Raw genomic sequence first — 20,788 nt, forward strand, 5'->3', positions numbered from 1 at the left:
GCTGACCTCTGGTGCATGACTACAACCAGAGTTAAAAGTCTGTGTGGCAGCCTGCAGACGGAGGACATATGCAGAGAAATGCCTAGAAGGCCATGTGCTGTGAACCGAGTAATGTTACGTAAAAGGTTGGTGCAATAAAAAACGTCCATGCTGGATTTCTTCTTCTTATTTAAATAATTAAATGCATTTTTTTCCACTATGCTTGATAAAACCATCGTGGTACTCTGAAGCCAGTTTTCACCGTCACTTGGGTTCAAGTACACCACAGCCAAGTCAGTATGTGAAGATATGAATATGTCTAAAAGAGAGAGACGACTGTACATCTTAGTGTGCCAGTTCAAATCCTTCAGCGGTATGACGGCCCCAGGGTTGGCTGACTGACCTATAAAGGCAGCTTAGCCGAGGCTTGTCCCGCGGGCTGCAGACACCAGCCAATCAGATTGTCAGACTCCAGATGTGCTTAACGAGGGGGGCAGGCGGTGGATGAATGGCCTGGATAATCATGACCGGGGAGTTTTACGGAAATCCTTAGAAGACTACGTAAATAATACGTCTGAAAATAAATCTGAAAGAGTAAGGGAAGAGGAAAGAAGAAATGACTTGATAAAAATGTAAGAGGCTTTGCTGTGTGTGAAAAAACATTGCATTTTATTCAAAAACAAAAAAGACATAACGTTTACAAAATCAGATTCAGATAAGAAAAACCGAGGAGCCGAGAGAGAAGGCGCTCTCTATGGCCCCTGCTCCTGCTCCTCTCCACTCTCCTCCCCGTCGCTGTCGCTGTCCCGGCCGGGGTGCTCCGGCATCTTGGGACGCTCCTCTGGTTTCTGGCTCTCCTCTTTTTCTTCGGCCGCAGCCTCTGCTGGTTTTGGCTCAGCGCTCGCAGCCTCCTCTGCCTTCTCCTGCTCCATGGGGGTCTCCTTGTCCCCCTCCTTCTCCTTGTCCCCCTCCTTCTCCTTGTCGTCGTCCTCCTCCTTCTCCTTCTCCTCCTCCTCCTGTTCCATAGAGCTGGGCTCCTCGGCCTGGACGACGGGAGCCTCCTTCAGGGTCTGCTTAGGGGGCAGAGCTAGCCTTTGCTGTTGCTGTGGAAATCGCAGAAGAGAGCAAGACACGGCTGAGACAACGACAACCCTAAAGCGACGTAGGGATAAGTGAAAGAACAAAACGGAATATATTCATCCTTGGTCTTCCAAGTGGGTTGAGAACATCTTTGTTGTTCTCGACCCACTTTTAGTAGTCACTAAGCCGTATAAACCCTGTCGAAAAGGAAAAGGAAACTAGGAACTGTGAAAGATTAGGCATGTTATCGGTGCTAAATGTAGACCGAATTGTGACTACCCAATCCCAAATATTGTTTTTTTCCCCTTCCTTAATCGTGACATCATTCTGTCTCTATCTGATGGTAAAGTATCCATGTTCAGACCCCCTCGGGTCACCTGGTAAACACCTCAGATTGCTTCCTCAGATATACACATCCTTGTTCCCCATTTGCTCTCCCATGCACTGAACTGAAGCGATTTCCTCTCATCTGACATGTTTCCCATGCTGCATTAAAGTTTAAAGGTTGAAGCATTTTCAAAATAGCTACGAGGGAAATAGAGGGAGAGAGAGAGAAAAAAAAATCGTCCAGATGCTTGATGTCTTACTGTAACAGAGCAGAGTAAGAGTCTGGGAGGCTTGTTGTGTGTGTTGGATGTGTCTATGTTTGAATCTCTCAAGAACCCTAGAGTAGATAACTAGAGTGTTGTGGTTTAGTAGCAGTGGGCTTGATAAACTTGGTAAACTGCTGATCTGACTGTTGCGGTATCTGCAATAATGGCTTTACACTATAATTATAAAAAAAAACCTGATGTGTACATTCTTGGCCATAACGACTTACAGTATATACACTAATTAAGTTGTGGATGTGCATATTCAAGTGTAACCTACGTTACCACCAACATCAAATGACTGGAGACATTGCCCACGGCCTCCAAAAGTTACTGTTTTACTGTTCATTATATGCTCAGCTGAAAATAGTGTCATGTGATGCCTTGAGCTTTGACTTCAGTGATTGGCTTCTCTCCAACATGTGCCCAGTTGGTCTGGTTCCTGGTTACCTGTCTCTGCTGCTGCTGCATCATCCTCATGTACATGGTGTACGCCAGGTTGGCCATCTCTGGCATGTCCTTCACGACGTGGTCAGGCTGCTTCGACGCCTCTCTCTGGTGGGGGACAGAAGCAGGGAGTCGGGGGATGCATGAGTTCAAATGCTTGAACTACCACGCTGTCATAGTTATATATATATATATATCCAGGAGTATAGCAGCGCAGTCAAGGACCATCGCTTCGTGAACCTGTGGGTTGTTTCTGACACTTCCTTGTGTTAAAATGTCCCAAATCATGTGCTTCGGAAACATCCGGCGCAAATGTATCGTCGACGTCACTTTTGCTGGTTCTGCTCGGTGGAGAAAATAATAACCATTCACCCGTTGGATGTCTGCCTGTCTGAGTGTAAGCGGTCGTGCGACAATAAACGCTGTGGGATGCTTCGGCAATTTGATATACGAAGGGAATTAAAAAACTAGGGATGCGTCGAATATTAATTCAACTGGTCGGTTGCATCTGAAATTGAGCAGTAATGTACCGCTCTCACAGTGGCTCATTGAGCAGGGTGTTAAAACAGGTCTGGGTGCTTTATGGAGCTTCAGAGCTAAACTGTGCTTGAGGTTTTATTGCTGGGGAGGTTATCAAAGAGAGACGTGACACTTTAATCACTTCTGCGATTAGAGGACATCCTTGCTTGTCCAATACCCCCGACAGAACCGACTGCACCTTGCGAATCGCGCCAGCGTACCTGCATGTATAAAGTGCATGTCCATACTTGATGCGTTTGCCACCGTTTCAGCAATGTCATTGAGCCCCGCTACACTCGCGTGTAAACAACGGAAGGGCCGTGGGCTTAATTTGGACTGTTCCTAAAGCGAGGGCTAATCAGATTGATGCCGGGGCCCAGAAGAGCTGTCCCCAGCAGGGGGAATCCCAGCCCTGGTGCCAGAGGAAGTGACCGGGCTCTAAGGAAGATAAGAGAGGCGTGGTCTTTGGGCAACCTTGTTTTCCTAAATGCCCATCCCCAACCCCCAGAGATGCTGGCACCGCGGCCAGACTGAATCCGTCTAGCGCCGACCGGGCCTAGCAGGGATTGTTGGTGGGGGGGGGTGCGGCGAGAGATGCTTTGCCTTCTGACCTTTGCTGATTAATTATAGCCTTGGCCTGCAGACGCCTATGCAGACTAGGAGCGCAGGGTTAGGGGCCGAGTGGGAATGAAGATTCCATTCAGAATTCAGAGGCAGGATTAGGCTGGGCGTTTTGGCCGCTACCAGTCTGTGGGGGGAAGGTGGAGGGTGGTGGATGCGGATGGTAGGACGACGGTGTTAGGACACTAACACCCCTGGGGATCAGAAGGGGTCGGGGAACCCATCCCAAGATGCTACAGGCGTAGTGCAAAAGCATTTCTTTCTAAGGTCTCGCTTTCTCATCGTTCCAAATATTATGAACTTTTTCATTGGTTTGTTATCCTGACAAACTCACTAACGTCATTAAATTCTTTAAATATATTGCATTTCATTGAAACATCTATGGTCAGGTGAGTGAGGGAGTGAGTGACTGAGTAAGTAAGTGAGTGAGTGAGTGTGAGAGCGAGAGTTACTTACAGGCTGCTCCTGGTTGTAGTATTCGTGCGGTCGGATGTGCAGCTGCAGCGGGCGGGCGGTCAGCTGGTTGAAGGCGGGGGTGAGCTCAAAGCAGTTCTGGAACAGGGCGACCCGGCCGAAGACATAGAGGCCCAGTCTGGCTCGGGACATGGCCACCACCAGACGCCTCACGTCCCTGTGGACACAAAGAGACCAGGGAGGGGGGGGGGGGGACATGGTGATGAATGGTACATCATCCAAAGAGAGAGCCTGTTCCTATATAAGGAAGCTCTACCCTTAAAAAAAATTTGAAATACAAAAAATAAATACAAAGCCAAATGAGCAAAGTAATGGAATGCATTGAATTCTGCTGCATGTCATTAAGGAGCAGGTAGGTAGGTTAGGTATCCCCTTCGATGATGGCTACAGGTCAATAGCGTACACTGGGACTCAAACCCAAAACCTTTCGGCTGCGAGGCAACCACTGCATTATGCTTGCCTTCCAAGATTAAAAGATGGGGTTGGGTTCAGGCGTGAGAAGGGAAGGTGAGAAGGGTGTCAGCAGAGCGCCGGAGAGGGAAGGGATCAGATAGGGGGAGAAGGCAGGGTGTTGGACGAGCACAGGGGTTTAGAAAAGGATAAGCTACACCAGGTGAGGGGGAGACATAGAAGAATGGAGGGAGATGGAAAGAGAGAGAGGGGGAGGGCTTGAAGGCAGAGATACTGGCTGAGCTTTCTTCACCACCCCCCCCCCCCCCCACCCCCATCTTTTTATTTCTGCCATCCACTAGAATTAAAGGATTAGAGCGAGGAGAGGGGATGGCTTTTTTGGAAGTCAGGCACATTCCTGCTCGGATGGCTGTAACAGGCTAAATGTTTAATAAAATATAGTCATCTGTCCGCGAGCTAGCTCCCGCAGCACAGAGAATCCATTGGGAGTCCTGTACGCCTGGCTTAATCGGACCTGATAGAACCCGTTGTTATCCACTGAATCTAATCACTTTAGCCATTCTGGACGTCGGAGGCTAACGCTACAGGCTACCGTTTTGAGGTTCAACACGCGGCTGTTATTCTCGGCTCTCATACGGTTACGCTTGTGGTAGTGGGGTAATGGTGTGTAGACAGAGGGAAGGGGGTGGCTTTGTATGGCTCCTTGCGTTCACGAGTAATGGGTGAATATTGAATTTTATACAGTTTTTTATACTGTTTACTCTTTTATTGAAAGGGAGATTCAAGGTTTTTCTATTGGCTGTATATTGCTGCCCCACAATATTTCAGTTTGTTGGGCGTCTTTAACTTGGCTCAAGGAAAGCTGAATATCATGGAGGAGTACAAGTGGGAACACTCATCTTTGTCTTATTTAAGCAGCTTTGGGCAAGATTCAAAAACTGTTTTGATGGGGAATCAATTGACTCAAATTCATGCTTATAACACAGGCACGCAGTCTTTCTCCATCACCCACCAAAATCCAAATATGTAAAATAGCACAAGGACACAGGCAGAGAATGGGCTTAAGACTAATCAATGCAATATGCACAACATGCACACAAATATGTATAAAATGTGTTCTATTTAAAAAATATGCACAATTATACATCGGGAACATCTGTGAGTGTGACCTTTAAATATGCTGCCTAACACGATGCATTATACATAAAAAGGAATTCCAAAGCATAATTATATTGCCACATAGATACCGCAACAGCAGGCGACCAATGAGCACGGGCTTAAGGAGAGGGGAACCAATCATAACTCAACACCTGTACATATGGCTCTGTTGAGACACTAACCTGGGTTACTCTGGGACATGGCAGGGCAAAGTTGATTAACACACATCTATGTCCCTATGTGTGGGTGTATGTGTGTATGTTAATGCATGTGTGCATCCCCACACACACACACACGTGCATGGATATAAACCCTCGGTGCGTTTCAGCATCACAGGAAAATATTTCTCAATCAAAGAGTGAGGGTCAGCTTTTCATACGGTCAGCCGGGTCCCTTTTCGGTTGTCAAGGAAGCCGGTTGCCATGGGGAGAGAGGCGGGGGAGGAGTAAAGTATATAGTGTGATGGGGGATGGGGGGGTTGAGGTGTGCCAACTGGTACACCAAAGTGCGCTGTGTGGAGCAGGATTCTTTCCTTATGAATCGTTGTGCTTCCAACAGCCATTGAAAAATAAATGGGATACAGAGGTTGAATGAATTACAAGGGGTTTAAGGTTAGAAATATCGTAGAATTTAAACAATATGGGGTCTTTTTGCATGCGTTATTATACCCTTGTTATTAATCACATACACCAAAATTGCTCAACGATAGATCACAATGTGTCAAAGACATTCAGCTCCCAACCACCATAATTTCCCTGCTTGTAAATAAATACAAAAGACAGTATAAAAACAGAGCGCAACAGATAGACATGACTAGGGGTATGAGAATAGCCAGGAAAGAACGTGAGGAAAGACCAGTGTAAAGATAAGAGCAACAAATACGTATTCTTGTATGAACGATGACGACAAAGCCAAAGCCACAAGCCATCTCGGGCACAGAGGTTGGCCGATGGTACATCGCGAGCTGGCCAAGATGTTTTTAATTTGACGTGAGACAAGATCAAATGAATGATACCGGAGACGAGGGCAGGCAAGGTGCTGTCAACAAGATAAATCACCGCTTTGCGCTGCCCGCTGCACTTTATACACACACACACACACACACACAGAAAATGGAGGTTTCCATGTTTCTTTCTTCCCTTTAAGAACCACTTCTGCGAACAGGCTGGTGTGAAGGGCGGGTTAAAAGGATACCAGGGCCATCATTTGCATATGCCTCCACGCGGGACAACCGAGACCTTTTGCTACGGCCTTTGGGGGGCAGTGATGCTCTGGTGGTGTGTCTGTAAAGGAGCCTGTTCCACAAGCAGGGTTCATACATCAAAGCCTGCATAATGGCACAGGCGACTGGACAGTGCAGTGCAGTGCAGTGCACTGGCCGTTGGGCTCCGGTTTGTCTTATAAAGTTTCAAAGACATTCATCAGCGGAATAAAAGCAGAATGATCACAAAGTCCTCGGAGCCATTGGGAACCTGCTAATCAGCTCCGATGACCAAATAAGGACAGAGGGAAGGCCGGAAGAAAGGGAGGGAATTGGAAGAAAGGAGGGGAACAATGGGTTGATTGGGAACATCAAGTATTAAAGAGGAAGACCTGAGGAGGAGGGAGGAGAAGAAAGTCAGGCTGTGCGACGGCGATGGGAAGGCAGGGGTAACGGTACTGTACAGGTACGGGGGCTGTTAATAGTCCCTAATAGCTCCGCTCCATGGTTTGCCTTTGATCCAAACGTGTGTCTTTGTTCGGCGCTCTCACCCCAATCATCGCTCCACAATGGCTTCCCTAAACCTACCCGGTCACCGCAGTCCCACATCAACCCCTCTCCCCCAGACCAATGGCGGCTGAAATTAAACCCTTAAAAAAACACAAAGAATAAAGAGAGCTCCCATCCCTTTTCAGCCAACTGAGACAGGAATAGGGAACCTGTGATTGGCTGTCTCCTGGGGCCCCAGAGCCCACTCTTCCGCGCTCGCTTCCTCTGGGGATGTGCATCTTAACCAATGTCCCCGTGACGTACGGTATATATTTAGGATCTGTTCGGTTCCTGAAATGTTTTTTTTTCTCTGTGCGCTCGCGCGCATGTGTGCGTGTGTGTGAGGAAGCTGTATTACTTGAAGTGCTTACCTTAGGTGTCCTACAGCTTTGGTGCGGACCAGTGAGAGGATGATGTAGTCGTTCTGCTGACCCTGGAATCTGTCCACCGTTGTCACCTACACAAGCACATGCAGATGGATGAATATCCCTTATTTTTTACACACACACACACACACACACACACACACACACACACACACACACACACACACACACACACACACACACACACACACACACACACACACACACACACACACACACACACACACACAAGCCCCCAGAGGCACATACAGTCAAGCAAACACACGTCACACACTATATTGAATATATACGTTTTTGTCAGACATTGTTATTGGTGCCATTACTTCATACATTGCATTTTGTCAATCTATTACATTTAATAATAAACTCATATCTGACAGTCTGAGATTTTCTTGTGTTGCACTGAAGCTTTTGGTTGTCCCTGTTCTCACTAGAGCATACATTTTAAGGGGGAAGGCAAGAATATATATAATAAAAGCAAACTAAACTGATCAAATAGCAGGCGGCTAAAAGCCTTGGATCCCTATCCCTTCAGCGGAAACAACTTTGCATGCATCTTTAATGTGGTGATCTGCGCTACACCTCTTAAAAAGCACCGCCTCATTGTGCTTTGGTATGAATTTGTGAGTGAGTGAGTGCAACGATATTCGCATCTCGCGCAAAGTTGGTATATACAATAAATGTTTCGGCTTAACAGGTTGTCCATTTGGACCCAATGTGAGGAAACCCTCCGTGTTCGTGGTACACAGCGTTGCCCAGGTACCACGCATCAAAACACCACAGCGACACACGGCCGTGCCACAGAAATCGCCCCACGGTCATGGCCCTGTTCCACTGGTCTGATGCAGCAGTGGACGCTCATTGGCACACTGCTCCCAGCTGTAGAGGACAGGGCTGGAGAGCTGCACGCTTTGCATGCGAGAAAGGCAGCGAGCGAGTGGAAGAGAGATTTAAAACAGAGAAAAAAAGATGGAGCAAGAAAAGCGAAGAGGGAGCGGTACAGAGATTGAAAGAGTGCGATGGGTGGGTTGGCTCTGCGCAAGTACAGACATATATTTATTTTGGACCCCCTGTTGCCATGTAGAACAGGTGCAGCACCGGGGGCAACAGTATGTTGGTTTTGCAGTAGCGTGAGGCGGACGTCTCTCTGCACAAGAATCAAGCAGCACCACCACGCTCCGCATCTGACCTTAAAATTAGCCCCCCCAACCCCCCACCCCATCTCTGGTAATGCATGCATGGACATTTGGAGGGATTCAACCAGATGGTGCTGGTTTAGTTAGGAAAAACACAATGATTTCAGCTACTGGGTGTACACTGTGGAGTAGAAAGACAGAGTCAGAGAGAGACAAATATAGAGAACACAGAGAAGAGGCAGACAGACAGACAGGCAGAGACAGACAGCTAGAAGGAGTCAGGGAGAGAAAACAGAGTTGGGGAGAGAGCGATAGAGAGAGTGCGAGAGAACGGAGACGACGAGGGCCCCAGATAGAAGGGCCCTCAGGGCATAGCGTTTTGCATGGTGTTTAGTTATTTATGCGAAATCTTCCTGCGAGTGAATTGCAGAGGTCATGTCCCAGCAGCAGCAGACGCATGTCTATGGATACAAGATCATTTTGAATAAAAAGGCACACACAGAACTTGTGTACTGTGCAAAATTGTATACATGTAGGAAATCCCAAAGATTTGCTCTCATTAAAGCCAGTGGTAGGCTAATAGAAGCATTCTACCTTTTTCAACTTTGCCCTTTTCTTCTACAAAAGCCTTATTCACCTGGAGCCATCTTGGTTCCATCTGGATCCTAGAGGCTAGCTGGGTGGGGGGAACTGAATGCATTAGTTCTCCCCAGCTAGCTAGCATTTCAAACCAAGGCGGCTGCAAGGTAAAAAGAGTCAGTTGTAACTTGGACAATAAAGCTCCCTTTGTCAGTGAAAGACCTTGTGATTGAATATTCAACACCTTTCTCTCCGTTTCATTTCCTGGTCTGGTTCAGCTTGAACAATGGCAATTACAATTAAGGAAGGATAGGACTCCAATTATCCATATCCCTGTTCTGAAAATAATGTACAAAAGGACATACGCGGTTCAAAATAATTTCTTGCCACCTTGTTATCTTTTGAGGAAGCACATAGCCTGCTGTGCTGAAACTAGGCGTCTAAAGGATCAGTGAACTAGTCTGACAGCGACAGCAAGTGTGTGTGTGCCCAGGGTTCCTGTCATCTCAGCTGGGGTGTTGTTCCCCTGCTACCACAGCTAGTTAGGACTCAAGGAGCGGGACACGTTGTCCAATGCGTGTGACAGATGATTGGAGAAGGATGATGAGGCAGGTGTTTGCGTGGATTTCCCCATTGATGCATCACCCCACTCTTTCTTGGACTCGACTTGCCATTTATTTACTATTGACACGGACACAAGTTGAGTCCTTGTGATAGCAGAGGCGGCTATCTGTCCTTTAACTGAACTGTGTCTCAGCGTTTGTCCTGACGCCCTACTACAAATTTTCATCCCCATCCCCTTTATACAGGTGGAAATTTATAATTTATCCATAAAGATAACACTTTTTTACAAACTGCCCATGGCAGGGGGAGGTGCAGTCGTATTGGGTTTGTGGGCTTATGCCACCTTCATCTCAGGTATATCCTTATCTCGCTGTCCCGTTCACCACGAGTATATTGCAATATATCTGCACAAAAAAAAAAGATAACAGTCCATACGAACAGTTTAGAAATAAGCTGAAATCTAACAGCACTATTTAGTAATCAAGCTTTGATCCAATGCGACTTACATCGAACATTACTGAGCAGGGAACAGGTTTAGGCGTCAGACTCAACGAGGCCTGTAGGAAGACTGCTGAGATCGGGGTCTCCAACCCGGAACCTTGCGGCTGCGTGTCAGACGACCCCTTCGCCACGAGGCTAGCCGCCACCATACATTTTCACACTAACGCTGCTTGACTCAGTTCTTATGCTGAAATAAGAAGTCATTAATTTTATCACGCTCACTTCCGATTCTATCAGTCAAAGTAATTAACCCACGCGCCTCCCGACGGACTCCCTATGGAGGCTTGATTAACAGGGCGCTTGGCTTCCGATTTGAGCCATAAGGTTAACCATCTCTCCAACTGGTTCTCCCTGGTTCTCGAGGGCTCTTAGAGGGAGTCCTCCCCACCGCTCCCCAGATCCTACCAGTGGGAGGGGAGCAACATGTCTGTTGCGTGTTGCAAGAGGAGGAATCTGTCCATAAGTCTGTGTGGTGGCTTTTCCGTTGGATGCACTGCATACTGTATCTCTCTGGTTGACACATTTTGAAAGATGTTGGTCATGATGAAACAATCCCATAATCCACTGTAGGTCAATTTAGCCAAATGTATTTCATTGGAATAGATAATGCTCCGCACTCACACTTCCAGCTCATATGTGTCTCATATGTATACACAAGAGTGTGGAACTGGAGAAGGAGCATATCAGAGGATTGGTGGTAAATGCGGGGAAACTGCAGACACTGAGGTCTGTAGACGTTGTTTGTGTGTCTTTCATTCTCCTGCCACACTTGCCTTGTATAAAAGCTTCAAACAGCACAGGGGGGAGTTAGCATAGCTCCTTGACAGGATGCAACACATGCACAACTCTCATGAGGCGTTAGGAATTTGTTTGTGTGCAACTGTTAGTGTGTGTTTGTTAGTGCTGTGTAGTTTCATGCGTTCTTCAAACACATACATGTTGAACATGTGTATTATGTGGTCTGTTCGTGTAGCTCTTTGAGTGACATGCTTGTGTGTGGGTATTTGTGTTTGTCTTCAAGGGATATCTAAAATATGATGTGATGACAACCACACCCGTTTCACAAGTTTATTTTCTTTCATTGATGAGGCCACCACGACATAGTTATGAATATGACGCACATAACATCACGACTACCAACAATTTAACGATAAGAAATAGAAAAACGCTCACGTTCCTCTCCATTTCATTCTTATTTCCTTACAAACACAAGGCTCAGCTACTCCCAACTCTCTGCTTGACTTCGACGCCCGCTTACCTTGTTGGGCTGACCGAAGAAGGGGTTACCGGCACAGCGCTGGTTGATGACGTCCCTGATCAGGTGCTTCTGCCCGTTGTAGGTGGTGAGCACGCTGATGCGGTCGGCGGGGTAGCCCAGCAGGCGCATGTACATGAAGAGGGCCACCGTGTACTCTGCCTCTGCCAGGTTCTGTAGACATGGGGACAAGGGAAGACGTTGAGGAAGACGTGTCGCTACAGTAGGTGGTTACGGGTCATGTCAAGTAGGAGAGATTGGGAGCAGTGTTTCTTCTCTGAGATGGTGGTGTGTGTGGGTGTGCCGCAGTTTAATCTGGTTCTATATTGGAATTAGTTACCAAGGTAGATTGGTATTTACTAGAGCTGTCAGTCAAACGCGTTATTAACGGCGTTAACGCAAACCAAATTTAACGGCGTTAAAAAATGTATCGCGCGATTAACGAAATTATTTTATTAAAAAAAAAAAAAAAAAAAAAAAAATGTTTGGCTCAAAACAAAGAAGCGGTAGCCTGACTGCTATGTTCAAATGACATTTGTTCAAAGCAGTCATTTAATTGCACTATAGGCTCTTTTTTTGTATCGTCCTGTTTTGATCAGTATATGCCAATGTTGTTATCAATAAAAAATCATTTGCACAAGGCAAGCCGATGCACTTCACCATGTTGATAAGAGAATTAAAATGAGAAGAATTATGGGACAAAAAAAATCAAGGGATATTTAGCATAGAAAAATAATTTGCGATTAATCACGATTAATAATAGTTAACTATGACATTAATGCGATTAATCACGATTAAATATTTTAATCGCTTGACAGCTCTAGTATTTACCTCAGTCTTTCAGATATGCATGAAATGAGTTAATTAGAATGGTGCCTTTTTGGAATGATACAAAGGTCCTGTCCAATGCACAGCAAATGGTACCTTTCAAATGTCCTTTGCGAGAAGTCTGAATAGTTTTTCAAAATGTGGAAGGGCTTCCGTCTACATTGTAGCATTGAAGTAATTAAATGATAGGGAACCACATTTGGAGCCAAGAGAGCTCCTTTTACATTTTGTGGGAACTTAAAGGGTTTGTACAAAAAAAGTTCTGCTCATGCTTTTCGAGAAATACTGCAGGGAAAGTGGGAGTAATAAGCCCCTTTGTTGGTTCTTGTGTGGACGTAATACCTATACAGTATTATTCTAAGCTTGTTGGACCCTGCCTGAACCTCAGGGTGGCTTCAGCAGCCATTCAAATGCATTGGTAGGGTTGGGCCACCAATGCTTGGTTGAAAGCGATTAAACACATACACACAGACACATAACCCAAAACATACAAGCAACCCAGTCATGTTCGCCAGCTGCACACCAAGGCCAGCTGCGCACCAAGTCCTGTTTTCCCTGCTGGCGTCCCACTCCCCTAATGGCACAGTGTAATCTTCACCTTCCAACAGGCTGAACCAAAACATTGACTTACTCTCTCAACCAAGCCTGCCGCCCTCTTAGTCAAGGGTTTCTTAGCCAGATATTGGCTCAATAACACAATGGAAGCTCCCTCTTTTTTGTTGTAAAGCTGGGGAACAGTTTCTCATTTTAGGTAAGAAGAATGATGTAAAGGCCTATTGAAAAGCTGATTAAGCTTTAACATTTTTCCAGTGATTCTTATAAAGGAAAGATTTGCAACGAGCTGATTTTAAAATGGTTTCAAACGATTAGGTCTTGCAAACCGTTTCATCACTACATTTTCCGGCAGTATTTTATCCCTTTAATTTATGCAACAATGATCAGAAATGATCTTGTTATGGATTTCAAAGTAACACGGGTGCGAAATCTCATTACATCATTATTTTTACAGTAATTTTAATTTCAAAAGGGTTGATTAAATCACGATTGAATCACATGTTCACTGAATCATCCTTTACAAACATCCTGTCATCTATACTTATACGATAATATAAAAGCAAGGGTAGGCAATTTTGAGACCCCAGCCAGGGTGAGCTAGATATTAAAAGTATCCAACCGAAAAAAGTGGATCCTAACTCAACCCCTCCTCTTTCACCAGGTCAACATAGCGGAGATATAATTTGACCTCTGCCCTCTTCAATCTCTTTTTCCTAAAACCCCCCAACATTATGCATTATTCACATAGTTTCAATTAAGGCCCACGCCACAGCGTCTCATTTAGGCTTTAGAATAATTCATGGGCCGTGGTCAACAGACCCAGAGCCAGCCACATCAGAGGACACATCAAAACCGCACTCGCCTTTGTTCCTATGGCCCTCAATTACCTGGTGCAATAAACCCCCCACAGAAAACCCCCTAATCATAGCCATGATTACCAGCGCCGATTTCTGGACCTCAATACAGAAGAGAAACTGTTGTGACTGCCTTTGTGTAAGATATAAAATACTGGGAGGAAAGACACAGACACACACAGATCTATGTGTGAGTATCATACTACCATCTACATGATTTGGCCCTGCCGCCATTTCAGTGGCGTCTGTCCCGCGACTCTGTTTAACATGGACGCGATCAATGCCCCGGCAACCCCGGGAGAACCCTGGTAACCATGACAACCGACAGATCAGGCCCAGGCTCGGTGCCTACTCTTCTGGATGCTGCTAAGGCTTAATGACCCCGGGCTACGTGTCGCGGTCTGCGGGGACAGAGAGTGTCAAAGAAGAGCTAGTGAGAGGAAAACCGAGGCTGACAAAGAGCAAAAGTGTGTGTATGTGTGTATGGAGAGAGCGAGAGCGAGAGAGAGAGAGAGAGAGAGAGAGAGACAGAGGGGCTCTGGGGGTATCTCTGTCCACACTTAATCTCTCAGAGTGAAGTTAACGCTTTGCAAAATGGAGGATGGAAGAGGCAGGGGTGATACGACACATTTATGTCCGTGGCGTGGTTTAATCATTTAGATTAATAAACAAATAGTTATATTTGTATTCAATGAGAAGACATGGTCTAAGAGAATCATGATTCCTTAAGCACCATTCAGGGAGGGGCTTATAGTGTGCTGGTAACAGTGGAGAGAGAAGGGGTGTAAAATGAGTTCTGGCAAATGAGCCATAGATGACCGCTGGTCGACTCCTGTTGCTAGTGGCCAATGAAGTGTTTTGATATGTTCTTGGGGGCTAATAGCACTAGCCAAGGTGGGTGTGTATATGTGTGTTCTGTGGGTGTTGTGTGTATGTTGTTGTGTGCATGTGAGGTAATATGAATGCATGGAGAGGTCATGGCAGTATTTGTACAGCTGTGACAGAATTCACTGGCGGCGATTGCATCTGATGTGTCCAATTTACCTCCCTGGATTCCTTAAAAAGTGAGTGTGTTGGTGTGTTTGCATGTGTGTGGGCTTTTGTATGTGTGTTTTAAGATAAGTGTATGTATGTGTTGGTGTGTTTGAATAAGCCTACGCGTGTGTACTGCTGGGGAACATTTGAATGATGCCAGGTGATGGTTGAGGTGATTTTTTTTTTCAACACGCACACACATGCACACATTATTTGAGAACACCAAGTCACTGGGGAATGAGAGATCCCTATGCTAGTGTTGAAGCACTACTGTGATGTATTGTAAGCAGAACTGCAGCTTAAACATGTCCACTTGCCATCAATGCATTGGTTTTCCTACCCCTTTCTTCACAATATCGTATCTATTGTATTTTACCAATTGCTTGATTGTACATAAAACGCTTACATCATCAGTCAAATCAATGAATCAGAAAATGGTAGATTTCAAGATTTCCCCAAAAAACTGTTTGGAGTTTGGAGTCTAGCGTAGTAGAAGTTACATCAACAGAGGACAAACCTGGTGACTTAGCATCAGCAGCAACCAATGGGCGCTACGCTATCAGAGATAAGTACATATCACATGCTGCACCCTTTTGAAAAATTAATGAGGACTTTTATTACAACTTAAAGAGAGTAAGGAGAGAGAGAAAGAGAGAGTGGTTGGTTCATGCTGCACAGAGTGAGCACAGAGCACAGAGTGAGTTTGAACGGATACCGGACCTTTGAATGCATTGCATCCGTAGACTTTTATCCCAAAAAGGTGTGTCGTTGTACGCCTGATATATTGTTAACAGTTGATATAATGTGTGGACGTTGAAATGGTATTATGTATATCTCCTCATATTACAGATGTGTGCTCAGTCCACGCAATTTGTGTGTGTGCGTATTTGTTTTAGAAATAGCACTGTTCGAACATGATACAGATGTGTGTGTGTACACATGTGTGCGTCCACATTAAAGACTGTAACTGACCTGATAGAAGTAGGGGTTGGGCTCAGACTCTCCCACTCCGTTGAAGTCCTCCACGTTGACCAGCTGGAAGTCGTAGGTGAGGCCGGGGTTGGGCACCTGGAACTGGGGCAGCTGCTGGACGTGGGGCAGGTTCCCCAGCTGCTTGTAGCGCCAGTTGTACAGTTTACACAGGCTGGGAGGACATGGGGGGGGAAACATGAACATTCAGCCAGACTGACGAAAAAGCTCCCTTCTTTAGAAAGGATGTAAAACAATCATTCTGCTGGTGACATCATTTTCTAGGGTTCAAAGAAACTTAAATAACCACGTCTAATTTAAACTTGATCAAACATGATTACACTGTGTGTAATCATGAAACCCTACATACGTATATATTTATTTTATCGTTATAGATATTTTTTATCCCCCAAATGAGCCAATTTATTGTACTTTATTTTACGGCTTGGTGGCAGGCGTGCGATTTTATATCATAATATAATAAGAGGGCTTGAGAGTTACTGGTACACATCGTCGTTAGACCAAAACCCCCCGGACCTTCTGTTGCCAGACAGCATTTACAGAAGAACGTCTCCAGTTCACGGACTGACTCATAAAGACCAAGTCATGTTTATCTGATCGATGTTGCTCTAGTCTTATTGCTGTTACTTATTAAGAACAGGTTGCTTCTAGAACCGTTTCGATGTGGCAGCTTTAAAAATGATCAGTTCAAAGTTCCTTTGAAAAGACAGTATTACAGTATCACCAAATAGTTATTCATGGGATTCTATCCAAAAACATTGCAATGAATTCAGACATCAGAGCAAGTAGCAGTGAGGGTATCTTGCCCAAGGAATACATTTGGGGGACGACCCCGTACATTTTGGCTGGAAGCCAACACAATCTAGCCACTTACCCATCCCCCGCCCCCCAGGGACACGGCCCTCCATGTCCTACAACCAATCATTGAGGATCAATAATGACCATTAGCCCTGACGGCGTTGAAGAATCAATCCCGATATGACCGACCTGGCGCGAGCACGGCCCTGGGCGTCCAGGTCCACGGTGGGCACCCCCAGGCGGACGAAGCGGGTGAAGAGGGACTGCTCCATGTTGGAGTACTTCTGGAAGGCCATGTTCTTGATGACGGGGGGCAGCTGGTGGTGGTCCCCGATCATGATCCACCGCTTCAGCCGGCTGTAGCCGTCCGCCGGGTTCTAGTAGGAGTCGAGTTGTACAGTGGGTCTAGATGTGTGGTCGTATCCAGTGCGAAAACATCCAAGGCCTCAATGGTTGCATTGCTACTCTTCAAAAGCAGGAAATTGTTAGAAAGTTATCTTTTTTTTCTCCATTGTCTTTATAATGAGTTTGTTCCGTGGAATAAGATACAAAAGCAGGCTTCACTGTAAGCTTCTAATGAACAATCTGCTTCTGGACAAATGAGCACATCAGGGGGCCTGTGGGAAATTAATGATCTTTTTACCTGTCGATTCCAAACCCGTCTCAGGAGGGTGAACGCATTATAGACTAGACCCCCCTTTTTTTGGGATCGTTAATAAGGAAGCAGTGTGGGGGTTGGGGGGAAGATGGACACAGAATGCAAAGAGACAGTTCTCCATTTCTGTGACATATTCCGTGCCTTGCTATTTGACACCTCAGCAGAGTCATGGGGTATTTTAGTGCTCCTTCACGACTTGCTGAATAATTAAGTCATCACATTTCCATTTTAACAGGAACTAACCATTAATGAGGGTGGGATAGGTTGGGGGGGAGGGGAGGACGACAAATTATGCATCTCTGATCACTCTTCCCACTTCTTCACATGAGCGTCTTCATCCCTTTTGCTCCCTTTCTAAAATATTTTCTGACTAAGGTTGACCTATTTGGGCAGCTGTTGGTGGCGAGCAGTTCCGAGTTTCAACTGACACGAGATGCCAGTTATCACGTCGCAGCTGCACCACCTGTTTTACTCGCTCCGCCGTTTTCATTGTCAACCGTGCCGCGAGCATCTGGTTTGTTACTCGTGCGTGGTCTTTCCAAAGACACAAGCAGCCGCATAGCCACGCATGGGTATAATTAAGAGGGAAATATGCAATCAATCTTTGGAGATTGGGGTAAATTAGTGAATTAGGACAATGGTTCAGTTCACACAATTTACCCAAACTGTAATGTTTTTCTTCTCCTGCTGTTTAAATAAGTACATTGACTTATTTCTGCAGTGGACAGTGGTGTTGAGTCTTACTTTTCATTCAGTCATTCATTTACTGTTTAATATGCAGGCGTGTGTATGCGGACAACATGTGTGTATGTGTCCCAGCTAGCTCTGTTTCAACTGTCCCACCTTGATAGTTTAGATTTTTTTCCATTTGAGCTAAAGTGAACCAATGTTTTTCAAGGCAACTCCACATTGTATGCTTATTGAGTTTGACACAGACAGGCCACCATGTAACTGCTGCAGTGCTGTTGCTAATTTAACGTAAGGGTTAATTGGAGTGTGACCCCAGACAAACGGCACACACACAAACCTTAATAAGCCCTGCACTGGTTTTAATCACCGATAAGAGCTCACAGAGAGGGACTACAATGTGATGCAACAGAAGGAGGAGGAGAAGGAATAAGTGCTTTGTAGCGTGGCATCGTCTCCCACTCTGGAAGGAGGTGGGGGGAGGGAGGGATGGGGGAAATTGTATTGGTGGGGGGGTTGGGGAGGGGGACGAAGGGGAGGAGGGAGAGAAGAGAAAGAAGGAGGAGAGGTGGCGATGGAGGGAGGGAGAGGAGGGGGTACCCGTCGAGGTCCTTGGACTGGCTAGTGTGCTTAATACCCTCGTCGGTAAACATGCATTTGGACTACCTCACACAATTAAGGGCCCAGCGCCAAAGACAGGCCCCATTACTCGGCTCAAGCTTCATTAATCAGAACATCATCTGCAGAGAGAGGGAGCAGGGTGGCAGAGATGCCCTCATTCTGTGTGGGGGAGGAGGGAGCTAGGAAGGGATATCTGCACGCCAATACATTTAGCGCACTTTATCGTGAGGAAACAACCAGAGTGTTTGTCAAGCAGGCGAAAACAGTTTATGATTTTAAAAAGGGGTTTTAGTACTTAAGCTTGCATGTTGTCATTTTGTAAATGACATAGTGGCCTCAAATCTTAATTACCTGTAGGAGGAGAGGGATGAAGGTCTCGATCTCCAGAATCTGAGCCGATTCTTCCATCAGGATGTTGTCGTACTGAAGGGGTCAAAAACATAGGATCAAAATAAAAAAATCAAACTAACAGGATTTAAAAGACGTTTAGACATAAGAAATGAGGTCTAAGGTGGTTTGAGTCAGTGGTCGTCGGTGGGTTGCTGGAGACCTACCTTGAAGCCCAGCTCCACCAGGTCATGGCGCTTCAGGGCGGCGTGCGTGCAGGTCATGGCGATGATTTTGGCCTCCTTCACAAGCAGATACTTGGAGCGGTCCAAACCGCTCCTCAGCAGCTCAAAGGCCCTGAACTCCTGCAGGGTGTGAAGGAAGAGATGGAAGGGTAGAGGAACTATGAGTAAGGAGCAATAATGATCGGTATGATTGCATTCTATCTAAAGTGATTTCAGAATCTCGCATTGTCAACTTTTTGGTCCTGTAACGCCTATATTTCCCGCCTGGCATTTAAAGTGTTATCTCTATTGCTTAACACTAGCACTAGAAATAAATGTGTTTAACTTAGATGCGTCTACTTAACACATCTAAGATGGAGCGTCAATGGGTTTGATACGAAAGGTATGTGAACTACAACCCAGCTGCAAAGTAGCCGACAAAATCTTCCTCTGGAAAAAATGTTTTAGCTACTGGGGTCAGAAATCTGCAACACGCTCAATCCTCTTACAAAAAGTGACATGGTTTCTGTTTGGCTCCCACTGGCGTATGAATGGGGTTTAGAGAACGTTAATTGCATTTACAGTGCCATTCCTCCAACCATTTGTAGCTGATTATGTTTGACACCCTGTGAAAGTGATGGATAGTGTCATTATCTGAGGCTAGGTAAAGTAATAGCAGCAGATCGTCATAGTAGAGAGGTTCACCTCAATATTTGGATTAAAACACAACCCATACATCAATGTCCACATGTTTTCCAAACTAAACACTGTTAATACATAGAGGGAAGCGGCTATAATTGACAATGACCAAACTAATTATGACATTGTTGTCACCCAATAGTGAAAAATATAAATCTGACCCTTCCATGACATGTATGCTTGAAAAGACAGCACTTTGATTCAGCGCTCTCCATTCCAGCGCTGAAAGCTAGAACCATAAGGGTAAGAATGATTCACACCTCCCAGAATTTGTGAACAACATGCAACATGTGTTAACATGTGCAGAGCATGTTTGAAGAATGCATCTTGCATGGGTCAGAAAAGCTATATATAGCAACAAGGGGTTGGCAAAGCATGAAGACATGAACAAAAGGAAGTATGGGTTCGCATGAGTGCAGGGTGGCGGCGGGTGACTGTCTTAGAAGATGCCCCTGGAACACACTCCAGCCAGAATAATACACTCCTCAAAAGCAGTTATTTGAGCGGGGGGGGTCCTGTGTCCCCACCCCCCCATCCCAATCATGAACCCAATCTCTCCGCCTAATGGGACTCCATGCTCCACTCTTCCCTTCCCCATATCCTTGGCGGGTGCCTGGGGTGGGAGGAGAAAGGGAGGAGCACAGGGTGTGGGTTACCGTTCGATACAAGCCCTGAACGCACTTCAAGGCGGATCCTCTAACCAGGCATGTTGGGGTCGGTGAGCTGGGGGGCAGGCTGTTTACCCTGCTAATCATCCCATCCAGCCACACTAAAAAGGATGTCTGATGCCTTCAGCAAAGGGAGTTTGCTCATATCATAGCACCATGAAACTCATGCTGTGATTAGGGAATGTGGGTTGAAAGAGGGGGGAGAGAGAGAGAAAGAGGGGGGGGGAGAGAGAGAGAGAGAGAGAGAGAGAGAGAGAGAGAGAGAGAGAGAGAGAGAGAGAGAGAGAGAGAGAGAGAGAGAGAGAGAGAGAGAGAGAGAGAGAGAGAGAGAGAGAGAGAGAGAGAGAGAGAGAGAGAGAGACTAACAGCAGTGGAAAGAGAGCGATAGTCTCTG

At 45.9% G+C, this 20,788-nt stretch overlaps 1 protein-coding gene across 1 annotated transcript in view; it reads right to left on the reverse strand.

Annotated features, from left to right (window-relative positions):
• Nucleotides 1-625: 625 nt before the first annotated feature.
• Nucleotides 626-20,788, reverse strand: part of aqr (aquarius intron-binding spliceosomal factor) — a 53,715-nt gene continuing 33,552 nt past the window's right edge. Inside the window, exons 28-36 of the mRNA XM_030357240.1 lie at nt 19,031-19,168; nt 18,828-18,899; nt 16,700-16,887; nt 15,695-15,866; nt 11,454-11,624; nt 7,401-7,486; nt 3,693-3,867; nt 2,100-2,204; nt 626-1,082 (exon numbers count right to left, since the gene is read on the reverse strand). Of these exons, the coding sequence (XP_030213100.1) occupies nt 732-1,082; nt 2,100-2,204; nt 3,693-3,867; nt 7,401-7,486; nt 11,454-11,624; nt 15,695-15,866; nt 16,700-16,887; nt 18,828-18,899; nt 19,031-19,168 (1,458 nt within the window). The 3' untranslated portion in view covers nt 626-731. The remainder of the gene's footprint in view (nt 1,083-2,099; nt 2,205-3,692; nt 3,868-7,400; nt 7,487-11,453; nt 11,625-15,694; nt 15,867-16,699; nt 16,888-18,827; nt 18,900-19,030; nt 19,169-20,788) is intronic.

Source organism: Gadus morhua, chromosome 5 (assembly GCF_902167405.1).
Source record: "Gadus morhua chromosome 5, gadMor3.0, whole genome shotgun sequence".
NCBI lineage: Eukaryota > Metazoa > Chordata > Actinopteri > Gadiformes > Gadidae > Gadus > Gadus morhua.